This window comes from Halichoeres trimaculatus, unplaced genomic scaffold (genome assembly GCF_033239565.1).
Source record: "Halichoeres trimaculatus isolate MK-OKI-2021-1 unplaced genomic scaffold, fHalTri1.1 fHalTri1_scaffold_9, whole genome shotgun sequence".
Taxonomy (NCBI): Eukaryota; Metazoa; Chordata; class Actinopteri; order Labriformes; family Labridae; genus Halichoeres; species Halichoeres trimaculatus.
In genome coordinates this window covers 3871083-3893469 of record NW_027437188.1, presented here as the reverse complement: position 1 = coordinate 3893469, position 22387 = coordinate 3871083, and the positions used below count along the sequence as shown (strand labels likewise).

The window sequence follows — 22387 nt, the reverse complement described above, 5'->3', positions numbered from 1 at the left end:
TTATGTAGAATGAAATGGGTTTTTAGAGTCTCCAGCTTCTGGCTTAGCCACTGGGGCTAAAGGAGCCTTTATCTGGGGTTATTTGAACAAAAGAGTCTCAGCTGTATTCATGAGGATTCCTTTGTCTGACATATGGTGACAGATGTGTTGATGCCTCACATGCAACTGATAAGCATTCAGGTCGGGCAAGTTTCACTTAATTACATCCAGGTTTATGTGACTGTTGCAGGATTCCTGCATTCATGGAGAATATCAACTATGCAGCTTCATATCTTATATACTTTAAAATAACAGCTCTACAACTACTTTTACCTAAACTGCAAATGTTCCTTCACTGATGTATACACATAGTAGCACAGTAAAAGTTATATTGCATACAGACTGATGTGATGGCAAACCAAATTAGCTTAGCTTTGTTGTGCAAAAAGAAGAGATCTGAAACATGCATTTGTTATATTCAAAGATGTTGCTTATCATTGAGTGTGGATACGATGTTGAAAACACATTTAATTTATCCACAGCTTGGCCTAGGCAATGTATTGATTTTATCAATTAATTCAAGTTTTTGTTTCAAGACAAAAAAAGACAAAATTAAAAAAATAAATTAAAGAAAGAAACTGCTGCTATTGCCCACCTTTTGTGCTATAGCAAGCCCCTGTAACCACCTCTTTTTCTTTACAGAGATGTTCACACAGCAACACGTGGCTACCACTAACAAGAGGGAGAAGTTTGGTTGCACATTGCTACCCATATATACAGTCAAAAAAATAGGTTTATCTACATCCTGATAACTATAGACCCCAGGAATGTGCTAGCTAGCAACAAGTAATTAACTAAGCTGCCTCTCCCAATTCAAATCAGGTCTCGTGAAAAAAGATCAGCAAAGAGCTGGAGGGGGTGTCATTTTGTGTAAAGACAGGCCTGATCCAATTGACCTATGGCTAAGCCCCGCCCCCTCCACTCACTTAGACAAACAATGAACATCCAGTGTCCGGTGCTATGGCAGGTAACATGGTAGGAGACATTTCCCAGGATGCTGTTGATGAATTTTGGAGACAGAAAGATCACAGATCATCTAGAAGTCACCAATAGGGTCGGAACTCCACATTTGAGTGAAATATTAATCATATTGTTCACAGGGTCAATAAAAAAGCTTCAGTTCCAAGCCAAAATTTACAGATCCTGACTTAAAGGAGACATATCATGCTTGTTTCTCCTTTTCACTATGCCAGACTGGGTTGCCTGTAAACCATTTCTGCCTTCAGTACAAGTCATTTAGTTCCTTCATTGTCCCACAATAGCGTTCTCAATATCCTCATTTTAGGCCATTCTGAAGATCTTGTTGAAACGCTCCGTTTTAAGAATGACCTCCAGTAACCTCGCAACGTCACAGTCCTTTGATTGGTCAGTTCTATCAGAGGGGCGGAGGGGGTAGAGCCAGGGGGCGGTTTTTGCAGCATGGCAGTATTTACAAAATCGCCGCATTGAATGGAGCAGACCGAGCGAGTTTGCTGTTTGCCAAAACTTCACCGTAAGGCATTGATAGCACTAATAAAATGGCAGAGTGTAGGATGCGTCCTTTTGTACTGGACCCCGAGTCAGACCCGGACGGTCCTGCAGCTCAGGAGGAAGAAAATCCACCTCGACACAGATCATCTCAGGACACTTCAGTGTGGTGAGTCAGACCGGTACTGTAACATGTATAGTTCATACGTTAATAGTCGGCTCTTGGTGGGTGTATCCCTCGGTGGCGGTTGTGTGACTAACTAACATCACAGAGGAGGAGCTGCTTCATCAGATTACTCCAATAAAAAGAAAGGATCCTCGTGTCGTCACAACGGTCGAAATCTTGCGGCCAACTGGCAATGACCTACTTTCAGAGGCATCACATCTCATTCTAGGATATAAGAAAAAAAACAATATCTCATTTTTTGAAAATTCAGGGGGTGTCAGGTCTTGTTTTCAAATTTATTATACTATATGTAAGTATTAAATCAGGGATCAGCATGATATGTCCCCTTTAAACATATGTGATAAACATCATCTCGTTGCTATCACTATCTTAGTTAAAGATTGAGGATCAGCATTGGTCTTTTTTACCACCTTTACCAAGAGTGTGTCTCTGTCAGTTTGGAGCTGGATTTACACTGACTCCTTTAGCACGATGTTTGCCAACCTTTGTTATCTCAGCTTTTACAGATTAGCTCATGAAGCTAAGCTCCAGAAGCTAACGTTAGCTTAACTAGAGCCCTTTGGACAACAGCTAACAATGATGCACAATCACCACTGAACAAAAACTAGAACAAAACAGTCCAATGAACTCCCAACAAACAAAGAGACATGATGAACAACACAGCTATAAGCTAACACTCGGCTAACTTAAGCTACTGTTAGAGAAAATCCCAAAGCGTCAGTCAGACTACAGTGGTGGTTCTAGTGTTTAAGATAACTTTATATTTCTTTACAGTAAAGTCACAACCTGCTGCCTCTAATATGATGTCAGCTTACCTTAGAACAGATGGAGACATCCCTCTTCATTTTATTCACTCAGAGTTGATGTTGTGGTCTACTGCACAGACGTGCTTGTGTGTATGTATTAAAAATACGCCCCATCATCCAGCCCCTCAGGAAACCTTGTTTTGGAGTTACGGTTACCCCTTGATCACTGTCAGACCATTTTTGAACTCGAGATTTTAGAAAACCATATAAGACCGAACAAAAACTGACCCTCTGCATTGTACTTAATTTGGCGTACAGGAAGAGAATGTCTGCGTCTATTTGAAGAGGCTATACGCACTGTGATTGGCTCCTCACGTTCGTGGGTGGGACCTAGCCATAGGTAAATTGAACCATGAAGCTAGAGACAGTGAAAATGTCACTGTTGTGTATCTTTCTTTAGATTCCGTAATGAGTTAATCTTTTGTTAATGTTTTTTGGAAATGGTGCATCTTTCAGTGTGAATGCAATCAAGTCTGTCTTCTTTAAAACTTGAAAGTGCAGTTGGTAAAACAAAAGGACAGCTGAAACTTCAATTTCAGGAGTAAAATCAGGATTATTTTTGTTTTAGATAGGGTCAGCAGGAATTTCCATTACTTGCTAGTAGAATTAGTTGGACTTAATAGACACACGCACTAGCCCAGCAATCACCTGTGTCATTGCATCTAACTTGGCATGTTAGCACAAGTTAACGTGTATTTGACACATACCCACTATTAGCTCCCCCTCATCCCTTGCCGCTCTCCAAGTGCCCAAAAGCAAGTAAAAAGTTGAGTCAAGAATCACCCTTATTTAGTAAAAAGCTTTATCTTGGTTTGGTGTTTTGTTTCATTTTGTTTTTCTTTCTCTGTGTTACCTTCACCATGGTGAACACTCAGGGTAGCATCCTCCACTTGCTAATCAACATGCAAAGCCACCTGTGCGCTGAGTATGCTGTGATTGGCTGGTGTAACCACGCCCACTCTACACCCAGACACGTCCCGATACATCCAAAATATCAACATCCAGAGAGAGGCAGAGGAGGGGGTTGAGGCAGACACATCACAGCATCTTAAGGGGGATGTTTTTGTTGGTCATACAGGTTTTGCATAAGCATGTTCAAAAGTGTAAAAATCTATTTCCCAAGTGGAACTCATCTCCATGAATGTGCAGCTAGAAATGGAAAAGAAGCATGATTAACAAAGTCTGCACTGATTTTATATTCAACATGCCTCTTCAGCTCTGGTTTTAAGAGTAAATGATCAGGGCGACATGTTTCAGCATCATCTTGCTTCACATTTACTCGGCTCACACTCACTCACGCTGGCATCTGTCATCAACAGAAGTTAAGCTCATCACCAAAGGACACCTTGTCAGGAAGTGCACTTGAGCAAAGGGTGCATTACTCAGCTGCTTTGCCCAACAAGCTGCTCTGAGGATTGTTAATATGGAACTGTTGGGCTGTAATCTCATTTCGCCCTGATTTGGCATGTGATGACTACAGAGAAGGAGGCTCCTCAAAGGGACAAGCACGGGGACACAGTGAAGCATGTCAGGAATTCCAATCAAGACCATTTGACCTTTGGCTCCTCCAGTATTCGCCATGCGCCGCCTGGCTCTGCAGCCCCGCCCCGCCCCTGCTCACGGCCTCCATCCTGCCTCGTCCCATCCTCCCCTGCTCATCTGTCCTCTACAGTGAGGTGAAGCAGAAGATTAATGAACCACAGGCTGTGTAGTATGATTAAGTGTGATGCAGATGAAGAGCAGAGGTGGCTCTGATTTACACACTTTGTTTGCAATACATAGTAATTACTGTGAAACCACAATACATTTACTGTTGAACATAGATCACTCTACTCCATGCATGCTTCCCCCTCATTACCATTCACTGCTTTACTTAGCAATGTTTGCCCTCTGAGACGCTGCTGTGAAAAGACATTCTTGGATCCAAAGCCACAAATCACAGCGAGGGCCTGACAGAAATGCCTCGTACAAAAAATGGAATGGTGTCAGGGAGCGTGTTTTGACACTCAACCTTACACTTCATCCTTCTGTCACGTTTCTCATGCTCCAGCTCGCTCTGGTTGAAGTGGGTATCTGGGTACAGGAGGTGCTTGGTTTCAAACCCATCCAGGCTCCTCTTCAAAGCACGATGGAAATTTTCTTTGCTCTCTCTTTTTATCTCATGGAGGAGTAAGATTGGAACTAAAAAACAAGCTTCTGCTATATCATGATTGTAAAAACATAAACTGAAAGACTGTACTGTCAACCCTCAGAGGTAATCAGGACATTTTTTTCCTTTCAGCTCATTTTTGGCTCAATTTTTTCCGTGATTTTGATAGTGTTCCTCCAAATGAAATGAAATTCAAAAGTACTTTTTTTCATGAAAAATCTTGAAAATAAATATCTATTTTTTCCTTAGGTAAACAATACACTCGGGGCCCATTTAAGAGCCTTTCACATATACAGAGGGAAAAGAAAAATGTCCTCTGCCAAAAAACTGCTACAAAAACAAAAGATATTTTACTACTTTTTTTTTTTTTTTCCTGAAATCATTTAATCAACTTCATTCTTAATTCAATTTACCAAAGTCATTACCAAATATTGTCGTTAATATTTTAATACTTTGAATGCCAATTCAATGACACAGTGTCACTGTTTTTATGGGGGAAAAAAAAAAATCAACAAACAAACATAAAATTGGTCCATTTTCATACAAAAAATGCTAGAGGGCTTGTTTTTAATAATAATAATAATAATAATTCAGCCTCAATACACATATGATTAGTAAATTAAGTAAATTTGATGCGCTATATATATATATATATATATATATATATATATATATATATATATATATATATATATATATATATATATATATATATATATAAGGTAAACTGAGGGCAAACATGCCCACTACAAAAACCTGCTTCATGTACAAAACAGATTTTTTTTTTTTCCTCTTTTTTTTCCTTAGATCTAGAATTAATTTCAGTCCTAATCAAGCATACCAAATATTATTATTTTATTATTATTATTATTTTTACCTTTTAAATGTCTATTTAATTGCATGATGTCAGTGTTTTTATTAAAAATTAAATAAACAAAAATAAAAAAAAATTTCATATGATAAATGTTGGAGGCTGTGGATTTTTCTTTGCGATGAGGCCTAAACATAAATAAGATAATTACTGAATTTGATTCATTGTAGGTTTTTTTTTTTTTCAGTGTCAGATTCTTCTTTTACCAGCCGTTCGTGTAACAGAGGACAAAAATTTCCGATGATAACCACAGTTTTTGATGGCACAGTCATGACACTGTCAAATCATGAATTCTCTAATTTCAGGGTTTCATTTTAGAGAAAGAAAGCACAGTTTTCATCTTTACTATTTACCTTGAGATGGGACCATTTTCCCATTGTACTTCTAAACACAACACACTCGCATTTAACAACCGAAAAAAAAACACAACAAAAAAAACAAATGGACATCTTAAGGGTTAAAATAATAGAAAAAAAAAACCCAATATTTGCTGTTTTGGGTTAGGTCGGTTTTTATCACAGCTTTTTTTCCTCTGTTTACCTTCTAAATGTAAGCAACCCATGAGGGTTAAAGGAAAACTGATGAGTTACATAAGAAGAGAGGGATATCTGTGTGTGTGTGTGTGTGTGTGTGTGTGTGTGTGTGTGTGTGTGTGTGTGTGTGTGTGTGTGTGTGTGTGTGTGTGTGGGCATGAGAAATAAAAGGCAAAGAGTTGGATGTATCATTAGGGAAATTGTTTCTCCAATGTGAGTCAAACGTCTCCGTGCAGCAGTGTCACTCCAGAGAAGGTCATCCATGAGAAGGACACAACTGGATACACTCAGCTCACTATCGGCATAATGGGTAAATGGAGGGAGGGATGGTATGAAGTGTGTGTGTGTGTTTGTGCGCGCGTGTGTGCGTTTGCTGGGCCTGGAGCCAAACGAGCTGGGGATGTTTTTAGTCATTTGACCTGCCCGACCTCAAAGTGTCATAAGTGAGCAGAGATAGGGATGAAGCCATGTTATTTTATGGGCCAATCTTAGCCTGAGACACAACCACGACAGACCGGGTAACCATGACTCTTTGCTCTTCGCTCAAGGGGAAAAGAGAAGGAGGATGGGGAATCGGGGAAAGGCGAAGTTCTGGAGCTTCCACGGCCGAGAAACATAGACTGCAGATAAGCTGAAACAACTCCACCAGTGTAGATATCTATCTGACACCGAGATATAAAAAAAATAGCTGCTGTTGTAATCTTGATGAGCTCGTCTCTGGTGCTGTCCATGTCTTCTTTTTTTTTCTTATTCTGGACGATTTGTTTCTCTGATGTCAGCAAAGTATTTGATGAACGAACAAAAATCTGCAAGCTATGACCTCAAAACTTATGGATGAGAGCCCACTTGTGCAGGATCTGTATTGTAAACGACAGAATAGTGCTGAGTTTGCAACATCCGGCTGCCATTTGTAACCATGTCATGCTCAGCAGAATAAGCAGTATTGCGAGGTCAAAAGCTGGACGGGTTATGGAAATACATAAATGTTATATAAATATATATACATATTCAGGGAAAACTGCTGATTGGATTCCCCGAAAAGTAAACAATTTCATTTTAGGGAGACTCGTACCTTGGTGCAGGAACAGCATTCTCAGCGTCTGCAAAACCAGCACGTCTGTGCAAATTTTAAGGAAATAGTTTATCTCCACAGAGCAGAAAAACTGAATTGATTACCTCCAGATAATGGGAAGTGAAAAGAAACTGAGAATAAAACAGTTTACAATTTGGTTGATCAAGTGAGAATTCAAATTCAGGTCATTATCCGCCGGGGTGGGCTTTTTAAACCTTGATTAGTATCGATAAACCTCATTTTATGGCTCTGCTGCAAGCCAGCCCTTACCTTTCAGTTCCACTTTATCCTAAAACCCCCAAAATGTAGAAATTAAATCATGAAGCAAGTGCTGTTCAGTACACTACACACCCTGGGGGAGAATTATGGAGCTTGCCACAGGTTAGAAAGGAAAAGGCCACGTTTTGCTGTGCTCTGTGCACATTATTGTTCACAACATGCAGCGTCAGCAAACGAGGAAATATACCAGGAGATATCCCTTAGGAAGCAAGTTCCTGGCTTTACTAGTACCCTTTTGCCTCAGGCACAACAGATGAGTGGTCTTGTTATCAGGACACAAACACAATTCAGCCAAAGCATCCTGTCACTCCGCTGGTAACAAGATAAATGCTTGTTACCCTCTTAAAGCGCCAAGATAAAACAGCCCAGCTGATATCTATGTTCGAACACCTCTCCTTCTGAGTCTGCTGCTGTGTACAGACAACACAATCACAGCCTCGCTGAAAATACACACACACAGGTCTGGAGTTCACAAATCTCCAGAGAGCCATGTTTAATTCATGAGAGAACCTAAAATGAGTCAGAAAGCGAGACCTTGCAACCCCTTTAATGTATTCAGCGAGTTTTTTTCTGGAGCTTTGTGTGTGCCGCGCCTCTGCTGTCCGTCTGTCTGTCTTCTCCCTCCTCAGATGCCTGTCACGTCACTCTGCCCTTTGCTTTGGACCATCAATGTCAACACCACATTCCTGTGTGGATCTGACTTGTGACGTGGTCCTCTCACTCCTCCAAGCTTGCCTTTCATTCCCTCTCCTCACTCGTCAGCGATCAAATAGAGTAGCATCAAGGACAGATGACAAAGAAATGTCAGATGTAGTTAAGGTCAGGAACGGCGGCAAAAGTAATTTACCCTTGTTCTTCTGCTTGGTTCATCACAAGGCCTTGTTTATCCATTGTTGTTCTGGTAAAATTCAAAGTAGCTGATTTTCAAACAACACCCGGGGGCTCCATAACTTCATTGCCTCTCATGGAGCTCTGAAGGTGTTGGAAGATTGCGGCTAAAAGTAGGGCTTTATCACAGGTCCTACCCCTCCACACACACTCCCTGTTAGAAGTATTTTAGCAGCTGTTTTTTATATCCCGCATTTTTAGGAGACCTTGAAAGCATCTCTTCTCCACTCCTCCTGTCACTTTGTACCCAAGATAACAGGTGTTAAAAATACCAGTTCCAGCATACACCCAAGCAGAGGATGAATCTCTTTAAAATCACATCACACTAAGTGTAAACTGTCAGCATGTCACCTACGAGGCTCCAGAGGAGCTAAAAACAGCCGCAGAGATAATGCATACACTTGTTTTATATCAGATTGAATTCAAAGGAGAAGAAGCAACTGGATTTCCTCTGACAGCAAGTATTTATTTTTCTGTCTCCAGCCGATTAAGAAAGCAATCACTGCAACTGATCTGAAACTGAGCTGTGTGAGATGAGTGCGTTTGTACAGAGAGAGTTGTGTGTCTGTGACTGTTTATGAGTGTATGTGGGCACATGCAGTGGAAGCAACTGGCCATGCCGGCAATAATGAGTCTGCTCTTTTGAGAAAACAAGGCTGGAAAATCATTGCAGCTGAGCCTGCTCCTGATCCAGGCGTACAGTGGACACTGCACCAGCTCCAAGTCTGACACTTTACCCTGCATGAGCCTAATACAATGAAAATACCATCTTTAATAGTGTAGAGGAGGTAGAAAGGGGAATTCAGTGTGTTTATGTGAGTGTCTGATTTTTCAAAGCAGTTTTCAAAGCAAAACATGTTTTTGTTTGTTTTTTTGCGTACTTATTTATTTCTTCATTTATTTTCAGGGCAAGCTAGGGATGCATTTACAAGTCACCACGTTCTCTAAAGGGCAAAATGAAGTCTTGCTCTTTTGTTAAACATACAAGTCTCAATAAAACCACAGTAATGTCCTACCTGAGTTTTCAATCTGCTTCTTACATTGTTTGATTTGATTTGATTTGTTCGTATCCCTTTATATTAAGGTCCTGTAATAAGCATTAATAAGACCTTTGTAAGTACTTATGAGATGCTTATTCATATCATTATTTGTTGATAAGACTATATAACTGCTTAATAAGTGTTTAATAAGGTCATTGCAAGGGTTAGGCGTGAGGCCCGACAGGTAATGTTTAGGCATGGGGCCCTGAATGGTTAGGTTTAGGCATGGGGCCCTGAATGGTTAGGTCTAAGGGAAGGGCTGGAGTAGGGCTCATGAGAAATAAAAACAGGAGACAAAAAACAAAGAGGGTTAGGGTTAGGTTCCATATAGCTTATAGATTAAGTTGTCTTGTAGTAAATATTATGTTGACCTTATTAAACACTTATTAAGCAGTTATATAGTCTTATAAACAAATAATGTTAATAAGCATCTTATAAGTACTTACAAAGGTCTTATTAATGCTTATTACAGGACCTTCATATAAAGCTTTACCGTTTTTTTTATTTTTTTGTCTTTTTTTTTAGATAGTAAAGATTTAAAGACTAAAACAACCTTTATGCAAACAGTGCCAGTTTTTCTTTAACATAGTGAATTAAATGCTAACTTCTACATGCTAACATGCACACATTTACTGTGCTAATGTGTTGATGATTAAAGCACATTGTTTTCCTAGAATGCCATTTTTGCTGGCTATAGTTTCTAATGTGACTAATGGCAGAGCCCTTTTTGTCTTTTGATAATCACAAGGGCAGAGGATTTGGCCACATTAAAGAAAAAAAATACATTTACAAGATAAGAGAAGAATAAGTTTGTAGCTCTCAGTCTACCTTGCTGTGATTGCAGAGAGGCGTGGATTTGTCAAAGCAATGTTCCTCTGATGAGTTATTGATCGAGGAAAGACAAATCTTTGAAAATCATTCCAACTTTACCAAAGTTCTTAACAAAGCCCCAGTTTCTCAGCTATCTTTACAGGGTCCTTATATATACTGGTGTCATACTGAGATGGAGGATGAAATAATTTCTTATTTATGAAACCTATACTAAGTAGTACTTCACAAGATGCTCCAAATTACTCATTTTTGTTCAGGCAGCTGCTGCTCTCCTGATAGCCGAGCTATAGAGGACTTATAATAAACAACTTTATCCTCAGTCATGAGTTAGAACTTTGATTGTTTGGGTGAAAATTCATGATTATTATGTAGCATGAGTCACTATATACAGGTTTTTTTTTGCTTCTCTACTAACCAACATTAGCATTCAAACAGCTGCTAGCGTAGCTATACTAATAGGCTGATCTCCTCATGGAAATATTGATCAGTGAAACCCTCATTACTTACAAAAGGAACACAGAAAACAGTTTAGCTGATGGCAAAATCATGAAAAGAGGCTTGATGACTTTTTGACCGACCTCTACTACAGTGATGAAGAAGAGCTGAATACTGTTGTTTTTATCTTGTGTTTATCCATTCATTCTCTTCATTTTGGGGTGATAATGAGGGCGCATATTTATGACCTCATCCAGTCACTTCTTTTATAAAGTTTAATTTGCCAGAATTGTTGCTTAAGCCACTGGCAGCCTGACGCTGGAATCTAGTTTAGTTAAAAGGTATTAGCAAAGCACTACTACAAGTACCCTCCAATGCTCCGCTCTGAGATTACAAGTGACATGAGTGACAACAGTGACTGCAACTCTTACAACCAAAGGAACAGAGGTTGCTCTGGCAGAGCTGGTCAACTTTCATTTGGAGGGTTGGTGGTTCAATCACAGTTCCTCTGTGGCATGTAAACAGTCATGTGCTCAGTGTTTTGCTTGTCCTTAGATTTAACAGTGAACTCTAAACAGGGGTGTATTTAGTTGTTTGGGGACCCAAGGCAAACCCAGTCAATAGGGCCCTCCCTGTCCTTGTAACTCATCTTCCCCAGAGCTAGACTGGCCTTCCCTGGGTCCACTGTCTCTTTCCCAGAATCAAGGCATGAGACGGTGCTAATCTTGTACATGGTAACTTAACGCAACTAAATGCATTTCCTCAGGTTTTGTACTTTAGTTTGATTTTGAAAAAAGTGATTACATAATTTAGTCCACTTTGCCCTGGATTTGAAATCTTTTATGGTCAATTGACAGCTTATTTGTCCCACAGTGGGGAATTTACAGAGTAACAGTAACAAACAAGAAAGTATGAAGTGAAAAACATTACAATAGGTAAATATTGGAAAAAATAATTTAGTAAAGAAAAAATATGGAAATATCAAACACAACATAAAACTGGAAAAAAAAAATCTACTGAAAGAGGTGATATTTACAGTTAGCATACTTTTTGGTTCTATTATTTTAAAGTTCATGTATTTTTATTTGACCCCCTGTCCAGTGAATTATGTTTCCAAAAACTAGATTTTGTACAATGTTTATCACCAACTCAAAAAGTTTGATTTTGAGAAAATGATCCTGTTTCCTGGGCTAGATAAAGTCCTTAAATCCTAAAAGTCTTATATGTTTATCTCAGATCTCAGAGCAACATTGTTTTTATCTCAAACTTGGTTGAAAATAAGAAAAAAATGGGAAAAAAGGTTTTTTTTACCACTTTCTTCCTGAAGCAAATTTTCAGATGTGTTGTGGAATAGCCCATTGAATAAGAAGGGAGGGGGAGTACCCACGATCATTAAAGATTAAGCCTTTTGATGTATTTTGAAGCATGTGAAGTAAGATTTAGAAAAAAGAAATGCTTTCATTTGAAGAGAACTTCATAAATCAGTTTTTAAGAGATGCTTTGGGGGCCCCTGGGAATCTTGGGGTCCCAGGCAACTGCCTGTGTTAGCCTAATTGTAGCTACACCCCTGACCCTAAATTGTTCATTGTGACAGAGTCAACATCTGTGATCACACTGGAGTGGAATTAGCCAGGACTGACTTTTCCCTTTAGTTTACCTCAGTGTATAAATCTGTACTGTGCTGAGCCAGCATGAACATGTACATGTACAATATGAGTCGAGGCCCCATTGGGAGCTATTGTTATTCAATACATGAAGGATTGCAGGAGTAAGGCGATGATGGGGTTCAGGGGACTGGTGCTTCATGGGATCACATTGTTTTAAACCAAACATCATGTACAGTAGTGTTGTTCTGGTAATGGTGTGGTTTAATACAAATCTGATAACTTAAGTAAAACACATGCGCACAGTCATAGGTCAAACATTGCCACAGATGTCTGATTTAATAAAAGCCAAAATGGAGCTTTGAAGAGCTGTTTGAGATCCAAAAGAGCCAGCTATCACTGAGGGGCTGAGCCAAACGATCTACTTACAACTCTGCTTATAAAGAGAGGTGGAATTTTCCATCACTTGTATGATTGTGGTATGAAATTTTGAAAAGACCAGAAAATAGGTACTGGCTTATTGCAGCAAAAAAAAATCTCACTTTTATTAAGCACTAACGTTCCTGAGTATAAAGCTCAGGAAGCCTTCATGGCTTTGAGCTGTATACTAAATGGGTAGCATTGACTTATTGACCATTTAAACTAATTTGAATGTAAGGTGGAAAGTGGTGTCTCCCGTGGGGTTGCACTATACACCAACAGCAGATTGTTGGTTGAGATGTGATGAATGCAGCGCTCAATGAGGATGTGTAATTTACATGTCCAGGAATGAAAAGGAGGAATGAAAAGAGCTTGTTTGGCTCTGAGAGTTGTGGAATAATGAGCCAGGAATAGTGGATGCTGGATAGTAGGGGTGGGAGAAAAAAAAATATTATACACATAAGTATCTGGATTGTTTTTTTGTGTTACGATTTTTGAAATTGATGGGATTTTATTTTGATCTGGAACATATTTTTTTCTTCCCTCTAATCTGAATCCTTTATTCTAGTCTTTGTTTATAACTTAGGTTAGAAAAAAAAGTTACCACTTTTCTCCAGCAGAGGGCAAAATGTTTTTGTTTGTTGTTTTTGCTTGTTTGTTTTGTTTTGTTTTTGTTTTGTATTTGTTTGGTTGTTTTGGACTATCCAGTAACTTGATGTCAGATTCCTTGAAAACATCCTAAAAACTGACTCGCATGTCATTTGCAACTTTGGTGGGAACAATGGCTCCTTAAATAGTCTGTATGCATCATCATTCAACCTTTTTACATGGTCTGGCGTAAAAAAAATAAAAATAAGAAGAAGAAGAAGAAGAAGAAGAAGAAATAAAATAAAATGAAATAAAATAAAATGAAATGAATGAATGAATAATTAAATAAATAAATAAATAAATAAATAAAAAATTGCAATTTAAATCAAAAAGGCACTCCAAAATTCATAAAGGAATCAAACTGTGGGAAAAGCATATCGTCCCAGGCCTAGTAGATAGGGCAGGAAACTGTGAGAGAGAGTGGGAGATTGTGATGTGGGAAAGGGGCCTCATGCAGGTGAACCAGGATGCCAGATATATGGGAACACTACTTAACTTTTGGCCAAGTCTGCACCCAAATATTTCAAATCACAAACTGACCTCTGTCATGTATTTCTTTTGTTTCTCACAGGTGTTGAGCTTCAGCTGAGGATGGCAGGAGATTCTCGAGTCCTCATGGACCACAACATGGAGATAGGAGTCACACCTGCGCAGGTACAAAGCCACTACTAAGGATAAAGGATTTAAAATGCATGGAGAATGTTAAAGAAAAATGAGTCAAGAGGTCAGGGGTAGAAAATGATGTGGGAGGTGCGGAGGGATGTGATGATTATAGTGAATCGTGCTTTGTGAGCAGACATAAAGAAGGTCTGCTGTTATAAAGGTGTAAATAAGTACAGCACAGTTAATGTAAAACACTCCACAGTACACATCAATACCCGGTTCCCTGGCTCTGATAAATAGATATAGATTGTTTCCCTTGGCGTTGGTTTACTTTACAAGAAAAAGACGAGCCAATCAAGAATGCTTGGCTTGTTATCTGTCCCCATTCCCAAGCTGATTAAAACTTGTACCGTCCACCCAAGTGTGTCCATAAAAGCTCAATGAGAGAAAACATCCAGGGCCCGTACTGTCACGCAGAGAGAACTAATGAATTTATTTATCGACCATCACCCCCATAGACCACTTTGACTGAAAAGGCCAAAGATTTTGAGGCGCCGCATTGACAGCTTCATCTATCATTCAATTAGCCTTCGTTTTGAAATAAAAGGGCCTAATCTGGATGTCTTGACTGATTAATACTACTAAAAATAATCTTGTTTGTATCGCCTGGTGTTGTCAAAAGGGGGGAATCAGTTTAGAAATGCTGGCCTGGCTTTGTCCGGAATATATTTGGGTCCATTATCCCTGAGCACAGCTGGTAATAAGGGAGCCCACTGACATTTAGTGAATGCACTGTCATCTAACCACTAATTGCAATGCTGATCAATAAGCATTGTCTTTCAATTCCTCTCTGTTGAAATGTTCCTTACACAGGGATCACTCGAATCAATATGGGAAAACTCAATACCGCACATGCAGGCCTGACCCAATAGGCATGTACGCAGGTCGGCGATGATACAGCAGCTGACATCTCAAGGCAGCCTCTTTGACAGATTTTATTATCACATCTCAACAATTGTAGGCACCGCAACAATATTATAGCACCTTAATTTATTTCCTTTCCATGCTGAGCCGTGAGAGTGATCGTTTTTCTGATAGAAGGGAAGAGCAGTCGTCGTGGCTACAATGGGACGCCAGATGTGAGCAAAACTCCAGAGAGAGATAGATCACAGGTGTCCGATTAGCAGCAAGATTTATAGGGCACAAGAGGTGTTTTCTTACCTCTACACAATACATTTTCGATTATCAGCTGAGATTGGAAGGTGTCAGTGTGCTGCCGATGTGTCCTTTGTCTGTCTGAAAGGTGCCTGACAGCTCTGTCCTCCTTCATGTTTGTCCCTTCCTCTATCAAAGCATGTATCTGTTTCAAAAAATGGGTAACTATCTGCAGCACCTGCAGGAATACATTCCCAGGCTTTGCAGTGGGCGTTGCTTTCATAAACGTAAATGTTTGAAACATTCAACATTAGAACCTTGCTTGTTTTATGCCTGAGAGTGGTTTTTACATAATACAACACGTGTGCCCAGGCATATGCCACTCTTTTGAAGGATGCCATAAGAGTCCACTGGGAAAAGATGGAGGATCTGTTCCTATCCAGGCCTGCCAAAGTCCCAGAGGGTGAGGGGGGAGGGAACACAGGGGACGGTAAGGTAGGCAGGGCACAGCTGTGGGGACAGATCGCTGCGCTGGAGCCGGGCCAACATAGACAAGGACCTGGGCGCCCTCGTGTCCTTATTGTGTCCTTACTTCCTCCTCTCTCCCGTATATAAAAGTGTGTTCACTGACACCTACAAAGTCACAGTGGAGAAGCTCAGACCAGAGGCTTTATAACAGCTCTTAATTTTATTTCCCTCCCTGCCAGCAGCACAGAGCAGTGCGGTTTTGGGAAGAGTGAAAGAAAATCTCATTTAAAAGGTTAACACCTACACCCTCCAATACAAACTCGATACAGCTTTAGTGAAAGTATCTTTGAAACGAAATCACCCATATTGAGAAGCACTTAAAGTGGTTCTGATCTCTCTCTTTCATCTCTTGATTTTTGCTCCCTGTCTGTTTTTCTTCTCCTCATCACAGGTGAAGAAACTTCCGAAACACTTGAGGGAGGCTCAGATCTCAACAGAGCGAACCCACTTGATTTCCGACCCAGCAAAGAAGCCACGCCAGCGATATGTGCAGAAGGACGGCAAATGCAACGTTCATCATGGAAACGTACAAGAGACATACCGTTACCTCAGTGACTTGTTCACCACACTAGTGGACCTTCGATGGCGTCTTAGTCTCTTCATATTCACCTTGGTGTACGTGGTGAACTGGCTTTTCTTTGGCTTCCTGTGGTGGCTGATTGCACTCATCCGTGGGGATCTTGTGCATGCAGGTGAGGAGGGCTGGACCCCCTGTGTGGAGAATCTCAACAGTTTTGTCTCGGCCTTCCTCTTCTCCATTGAAACAGAGACCACCATTGGGTACGGTTATCGAGTGATCACAGAGAAGTGCCCCGAAGGTATCATACTACTTTTGGTGCAGGCCATCTTGGGTTCCATCGTGAATGCAATGATGGTCGGATGCATGTTTGTCAAGATCTCACAGCCAAAGAACCGCGCCGAGACCCTGATGTTCTCGCACAAAGCTGTCATATCAGTGCGAGACAACAAGATGTGCCTGATGTTTAGGGTAGGAGACCTGAGGAACTCTCACATCGTGGAGGCATCGATCAGAGCAAAGCTGATCCGCTCGCAGCAGACCAAGGAGGGGGAGTTCATCCCACTCAACCAGACTGACATAAACATCGGCTTTGACACGGGAGACGACCGTCTGTTCCTGGTGTCGCCGCTTATCATCTCTCATGAGATCAATGAGAAGAGCCCTTTCTGGGAGATGTCTCTGGCTCAAATGGAGAAGGAGGAGTTTGAGATTGTGGTGATCCTTGAAGGCATGGTGGAGGCAACAGGTATGAACTGCGGGGAGATCAAGGGATGCAATAATGAGAGGGAGAAAGGTGGAAAGGGAGGTCATAAAAGCAATAGATAGAGAGATCAACCGAGACAGACGCTGATGAAATGTTTGAGGCAGGAAGTGAGCTGAGTGGGAGGGATGGGAAGATGTAAATGGATGGAAAGAGAGAGGAGGCTGACATGGAGATACATTGCTTCAAAAGGAGAGACAGAATGGAGTACCTGTAAGTGCTGCTGATTGCAAAGATAATGGTGTAATGGATGGAAAGACAGAGAGGCTAACATTACCAGACAATCAACTCCCTAAGTGAGGCATAAATAATATTAATGCATCTTATTCCTGATTTAGTGCAGGTTTTAATGAGGATTTTATTGTTTTGTGGAAGCTAACAAATGGTATTTTGAGGGAGGTGAAAAGTGTGCTTTCATCAGGTCTCCAACAAAAAACACGTCTTAATCAAGAAATCATTTCTGCAGAGTGAGAAATCATTATTTCTTTTTTTAAATTTGGCTGACATTAAGAGGAATATAATGTCGTTACAGACCTACAAATGTTCTCTGCCCCTCATTTCCACTGTTGCTACTCCAAGGTTATGTCTTTGATATTGTTTATTTCAAAATGAATGAAGTGTAGCTACCCTCACTGCTGGTCTGTGTTTTGGGTTAAGGCCAAGTGGCCCTGAAAAGTGCCCCAGGCTGGTTACATTTAGCAGAAAGACGTGACCAGGTGTTTCTGTAAAGTTCCACAAAGCTTCTGTTTAGGAACACAAGACTGTACTTAAGGCTGAACGAGTGGTAAGAAGAATTACCGCTGACCAGACAATTCCAATGCTTGGATTATAATCAGCAAGTTTAAAGAACACTGAAATTTTGAGATTCAAAGATGCCTATGTGCTAGCCTTGTTCTAGTACATTTTGTGTAAGATACTGGCTAAATCAGGGTTATTTATATCCAGAAGCAGCACTGTTTATTAACCTCAAAATGAATTTCAATCCACTCATTTTTAAACGCAGGGATAGGCGGTATGTACAGGCAGGCATGACACATTTCTGGTGAATGGACTGAAAATGAATCTTTTGTTAGATGGTGATGTACATTTCTTTATGTGTTGAGTGATGAAAGTTGGGAAACGCTTTATATGAAGGTCCTGTAATAAGCATTAATAAGACCTTTGTAAGTACTTATACGATGCTTATTAACATTATTTGTTTATAAGACTATATAACTGCTTAATAAGTGTTTAATAAGGTCATTGTAATAGTTACTACAAGACAACTTAATCTATAAGCTATATGGAACCTAACCCTAACCCTCTTTGTTTTTTGTCTTCTGCTTTTGTCTCTCATGAGCCCTACTCCAGCCCTTCCCTTAACCTAACCATTCAGGGCCCCATGCCTAAACCTAACCTGTGGGGCCTAACCCTTACAATGACCTTATTAAACACTTATTAAGCAGTTATATAGTCTTATAAACAAATAATAATGTGAATAAGCATCTTATAAGTACTTACAAAGGTCCTATTAATGCTTATTACAGGACCTTATTATAAAGCGATTACGAAAGTTGAAATTCTGAAAAAAAAAAAAAAAACATGGTATTTTCAACGTATGCTAACCACGAGCATATCAATGCAATTTCCTATGTAAGCTAGCATCAAGCTACCGCTGAATGCTTGGTTAAGTCTTAAGTACTTTACGAGCTATATACCATGTTGAATGGATTGAAAATGAATCTCTTGATTTATGCTAACTGCCAGTATATTAATGCAGTTTCCCTTTGTACATTAGCATGAAGCTAACACTAGCTTTTGGATCGTTTTTGGTTCTTTAGGAGCTCCTAATGTACCAAAACAATATGAAACCTACACCTACAGGCATTACTTGTTGAGTGTATTAGATAAGAATCTCTTGTGAGATAATTATGTATCAGTGGACTCTTAGAAGATCCCTTGTAGCTTCGTTTTTACCTGATACTTTAATAAAAGTGCAAACGTGACGTGAAAGGGAAATACACATGATTAAACTTACTTAAAGATTAACATGAAGCAGGACAGAGTCTTAACTTTAAACTCTAAAGCAAGGCTTCTAGCTCAAAATAGCAAGTGTTGGTAAATTACCTTGAAAGCTGCAATGAAATGAGGACAGATACATTTTAAAGCCTTTATACTATTTCCTACGTAGTGTTGTTCCAGATGCCTGGATGATTCTCTGTAGGAAACTCCAGCAAACACCTTATTTGTTTAATCTCTGCCATCATAACACCGTCTACTGGCGCTTTCTAATGTTTCTTTTGGTAACTGGAAACAGCAAAGCATCATCACGACGATGCCGATGTGATCTGTGCATAATGCCTATTGAGACCTTTATTGATAAAACTGCATCAGTTAATGGCACATGGTGATGGAACATTAAATCATGTGCACGTTTTTTTCATTCCCACTAATGCGATCAGGCAAAGCTCTTGTGCATTACAGTATTCTTTTCTATTTCGTATAGATTTTTTTTTCCCCTGGAGCTTTATAAGTCAACAAGCCTCCTACTCACACCTGACCCAGGCATTAAATCACCTTGTACCTTTACAACAGGCTGTGGAGTCATACAAGGGTTATGCTGACACGGTCCTTGACCTCAGACCCTTCTGGCCATCTAAGAGCCCTCACTCAGCTCCTTTCCCTGTTGACGTTAGTGAGACCTGTTTGAAGGGGGCGGAAACGCAAGTCCATGTAGCATTTGCCAAAGTATTACACAGAATTCATCTTCAAAAAAACAGGGGAACAAAGTACTTTGAAAGATAATAGCTCTGCCTCTCTATTCAAGCTGAATCAGCACCTTTGCTTGACCGTCAGATAAAAATAAACCTGCTGTCAGTGTTGTTATCTGGGATTGACTTTAATACCTGCCAACCTGTCCAGTGCAGGTGAATTTCAGCAGCGGTGGGTAACACTGCCACTCCCACTAGCCTTTTAGGCAAGTTGAATTGTTTTGTTATAGTTTTCTAAATCATATGACGGCGTATTAGGGCCACTAAATAAATAAATACATTTTCGAGAAAAATTCAAGTTGCAAATTTATGACTTTAGACACTCAAAAATTTGCAAGTTCATTAAGTGGAAAATTTTCGACTTAATAAAGTAGTAATAGTAGTAGCAGCCCTAATACACCATCGTAGTTATGTACTTCACTGCAAGATGGACCTAATTGTAAGCCTCATAAGATTGTACTTTGGAGTTGATCTCAGCAATAAGGAGATACTACTGGTTTTAGCGCAGAGTCATCACATTCTTACGGGCTCTGAAAAGACGTTGTTGAGCCATGGGGCTGTTCAGAAGAAAGCAGCACACTGGACTTGAGGAGGTGTTTGCGTTTATCCTACAAGAAGTTTAACGCAGCGGGCAGATATAGAATAGAACTTTATTGGTCATTGCAACAAGTACAACAAAATTGCAAACATAAAGATGGTTCTACGAGCTATACAGATGGGGTGTGTGGTTCAACAGGACACGAACAAAAGAGCGAGTCGTTGAACTTTCCTCCTCAGTAGCATTTTATTAAAGGTATGAAAAAAAAGGACACAGCCGATCTTGCGCTTCTGCAGTGGAGACCAAAGCAATCGATTACAGTTTACAGTCCACTCTGACTTCTCAGTAGATCACAGATAAACAAATAGATTGTGCAAAGACACGTGAAAACATCTGACATCTCCCGTATCTGTCACAAAACAACCTTCAATTTTACAATTTTTTCAACTTAGCTTTTTTCAGCTTATCTGCATCTCTCTAGCGTGGCATCCCCTGTGCCTGTGCATCAACTAACACCTGGGACTCGTCATAAACCAGTAAATGTACGACTTTACAAGGTCGTAACTTTGTGACTTTTTTAACTTGCAAATTTACTAGTTTATTGAGTCATGAATTTCCCACTTAATTAACTTGCAAATTTTTGAGTTTCTAAAGTCGTAAATTTGCAACTTCAGAAACTCGAAAACTTTGAGTTTTTTTTCTCAAAAATGTATTTATTTTATTTCTTTAGTGGCCCTTATACGCCCTTTGTAAAAACGGCATCTGAAAAACTAAACCAATTGCAATATAAGACCACGACACTACAACTCCCATGAACACTGCCTGCAAACAGTGTGTCCTCATGGATTTATTAGTGAAGTCTTTTGCTGATGTAACTGCTGACAGGAGCTTAGACTCCACCTTCGGCTTGGACAGCCTGACAGTTCCCTTTGTTTGGCATCTGATAACGTGATTTAGAGAAATTAAAGTTCACTCACGTCTTCTTTGCTCTCCATTGGAGACAGATTTTCAAGATTTGAGTAACAAACTAGAGTCAAAAATCCTGGAGTTTTTTAAAAAGTGAGGATGTTTATCCGATGGAGTTTATTCAAGCCCACACTGCAGTGGTCTAACCAACAACACTCACAGGAGAGCAGGGGAAGAGGGGTAAAAGCACAGGTAGAGAAGAGAAAACGAAACTTAACTGTGGCCACAGATATGAGGTGCTGTAGGAACATTTTCATCTTAAAGTATACAAACACAGCTGTAGACAAATATTTAAGCAGACAGCATTTTTTTTAGTTCAGTTTTTACCTATTTAACTAATCTTCTATACCTCTTCACCACTATTATTGTTTGCACTAATAAAGTGCTCCTTTTATAACTTTGTCTTGATAGACTGCACATTTTCATATACAAGGAGCAAAACCTTTTAAGAGCTGACTATCTTATAATGACCAGTGGTGTTAAGCATTGATCTGAAGTGTGCACAGGGTATTTTATGTTTAAAAAGGCTGTAAATTTAGTTCAGGTAAACTTCAGCATGTTATTGTCAGCTTTAATCATATTGAACATAATCATCCAACAACAAAATTGTAAAATGCTGAGTGGCTAGTGACTCTGGGGAAACAACTAGCCACAGAAGGCAGTGAGCAAAAGAGTTAATGTCTAGCCCTGGTAATTGTGTTGCATTTTATAGATTGCCAGTAATGTGTTATACACGGACATATTTTTGTTTTCTGATCCAGTACATCATTTATTATTCATCCATCTTTTCTGACAGAGGAAATATTTGTGGTTCATTCCAACAAAACACTGATCTCGCAAACTCAGTCAAATGGAAGTAGATTTACATCAACGGCTGATGATGCATATGATTGCTAAGGCAAACAATGTGGTAGAACACTCATCATTAAACAAATTCAAGTCCTGGTGGCACATCAAAGTGACAGAAAAGAGGTGGTTATATTTCCCCCCTCTAAAGCCAGACATCACAAGATATCAGCGCCAGCTTGGTTTGAGGGATAATTGTGAATTAGTCTCCTAAAATCACTCACTTATGTTTCTCAGGCCCTCCTACAGCATTTGGCAGAAAAAGCCCAACACTCTAGCACTCACACTTGATGAAGCAGCACAGTCACACCATTAATAATGCATTAAATAGACACAACACACTCAATTACATTCCATCAGCTAATAAATTCAGAACAGTTATTGCATCAAAACACAATAAAGCTTGAAATTTAGACTGATTTTTGCAAAGCTTTAACATAATGTGAAAAAAA

The 22387-nt window shown here is 39.7% G+C and overlaps 1 protein-coding gene across 1 annotated transcript in view; it reads left to right on the top strand.

Moving 5' to 3' along the window:
- The window catches only part of kcnj5 (potassium inwardly rectifying channel subfamily J member 5), a 44404-nt gene that overhangs the window by 5791 nt on the left and 16226 nt on the right, over nt 1–22387 (top strand). Inside the window, exons 2-3 of the mRNA XM_074679917.1 lie at nt 13841–13923; nt 15947–16820. Coding sequence (XP_074536018.1) covers nt 13861–13923; nt 15947–16820 — 937 coding nt within the window. The 5' untranslated portion in view covers nt 13841–13860. The remainder of the gene's footprint in view (nt 1–13840; nt 13924–15946; nt 16821–22387) is intronic.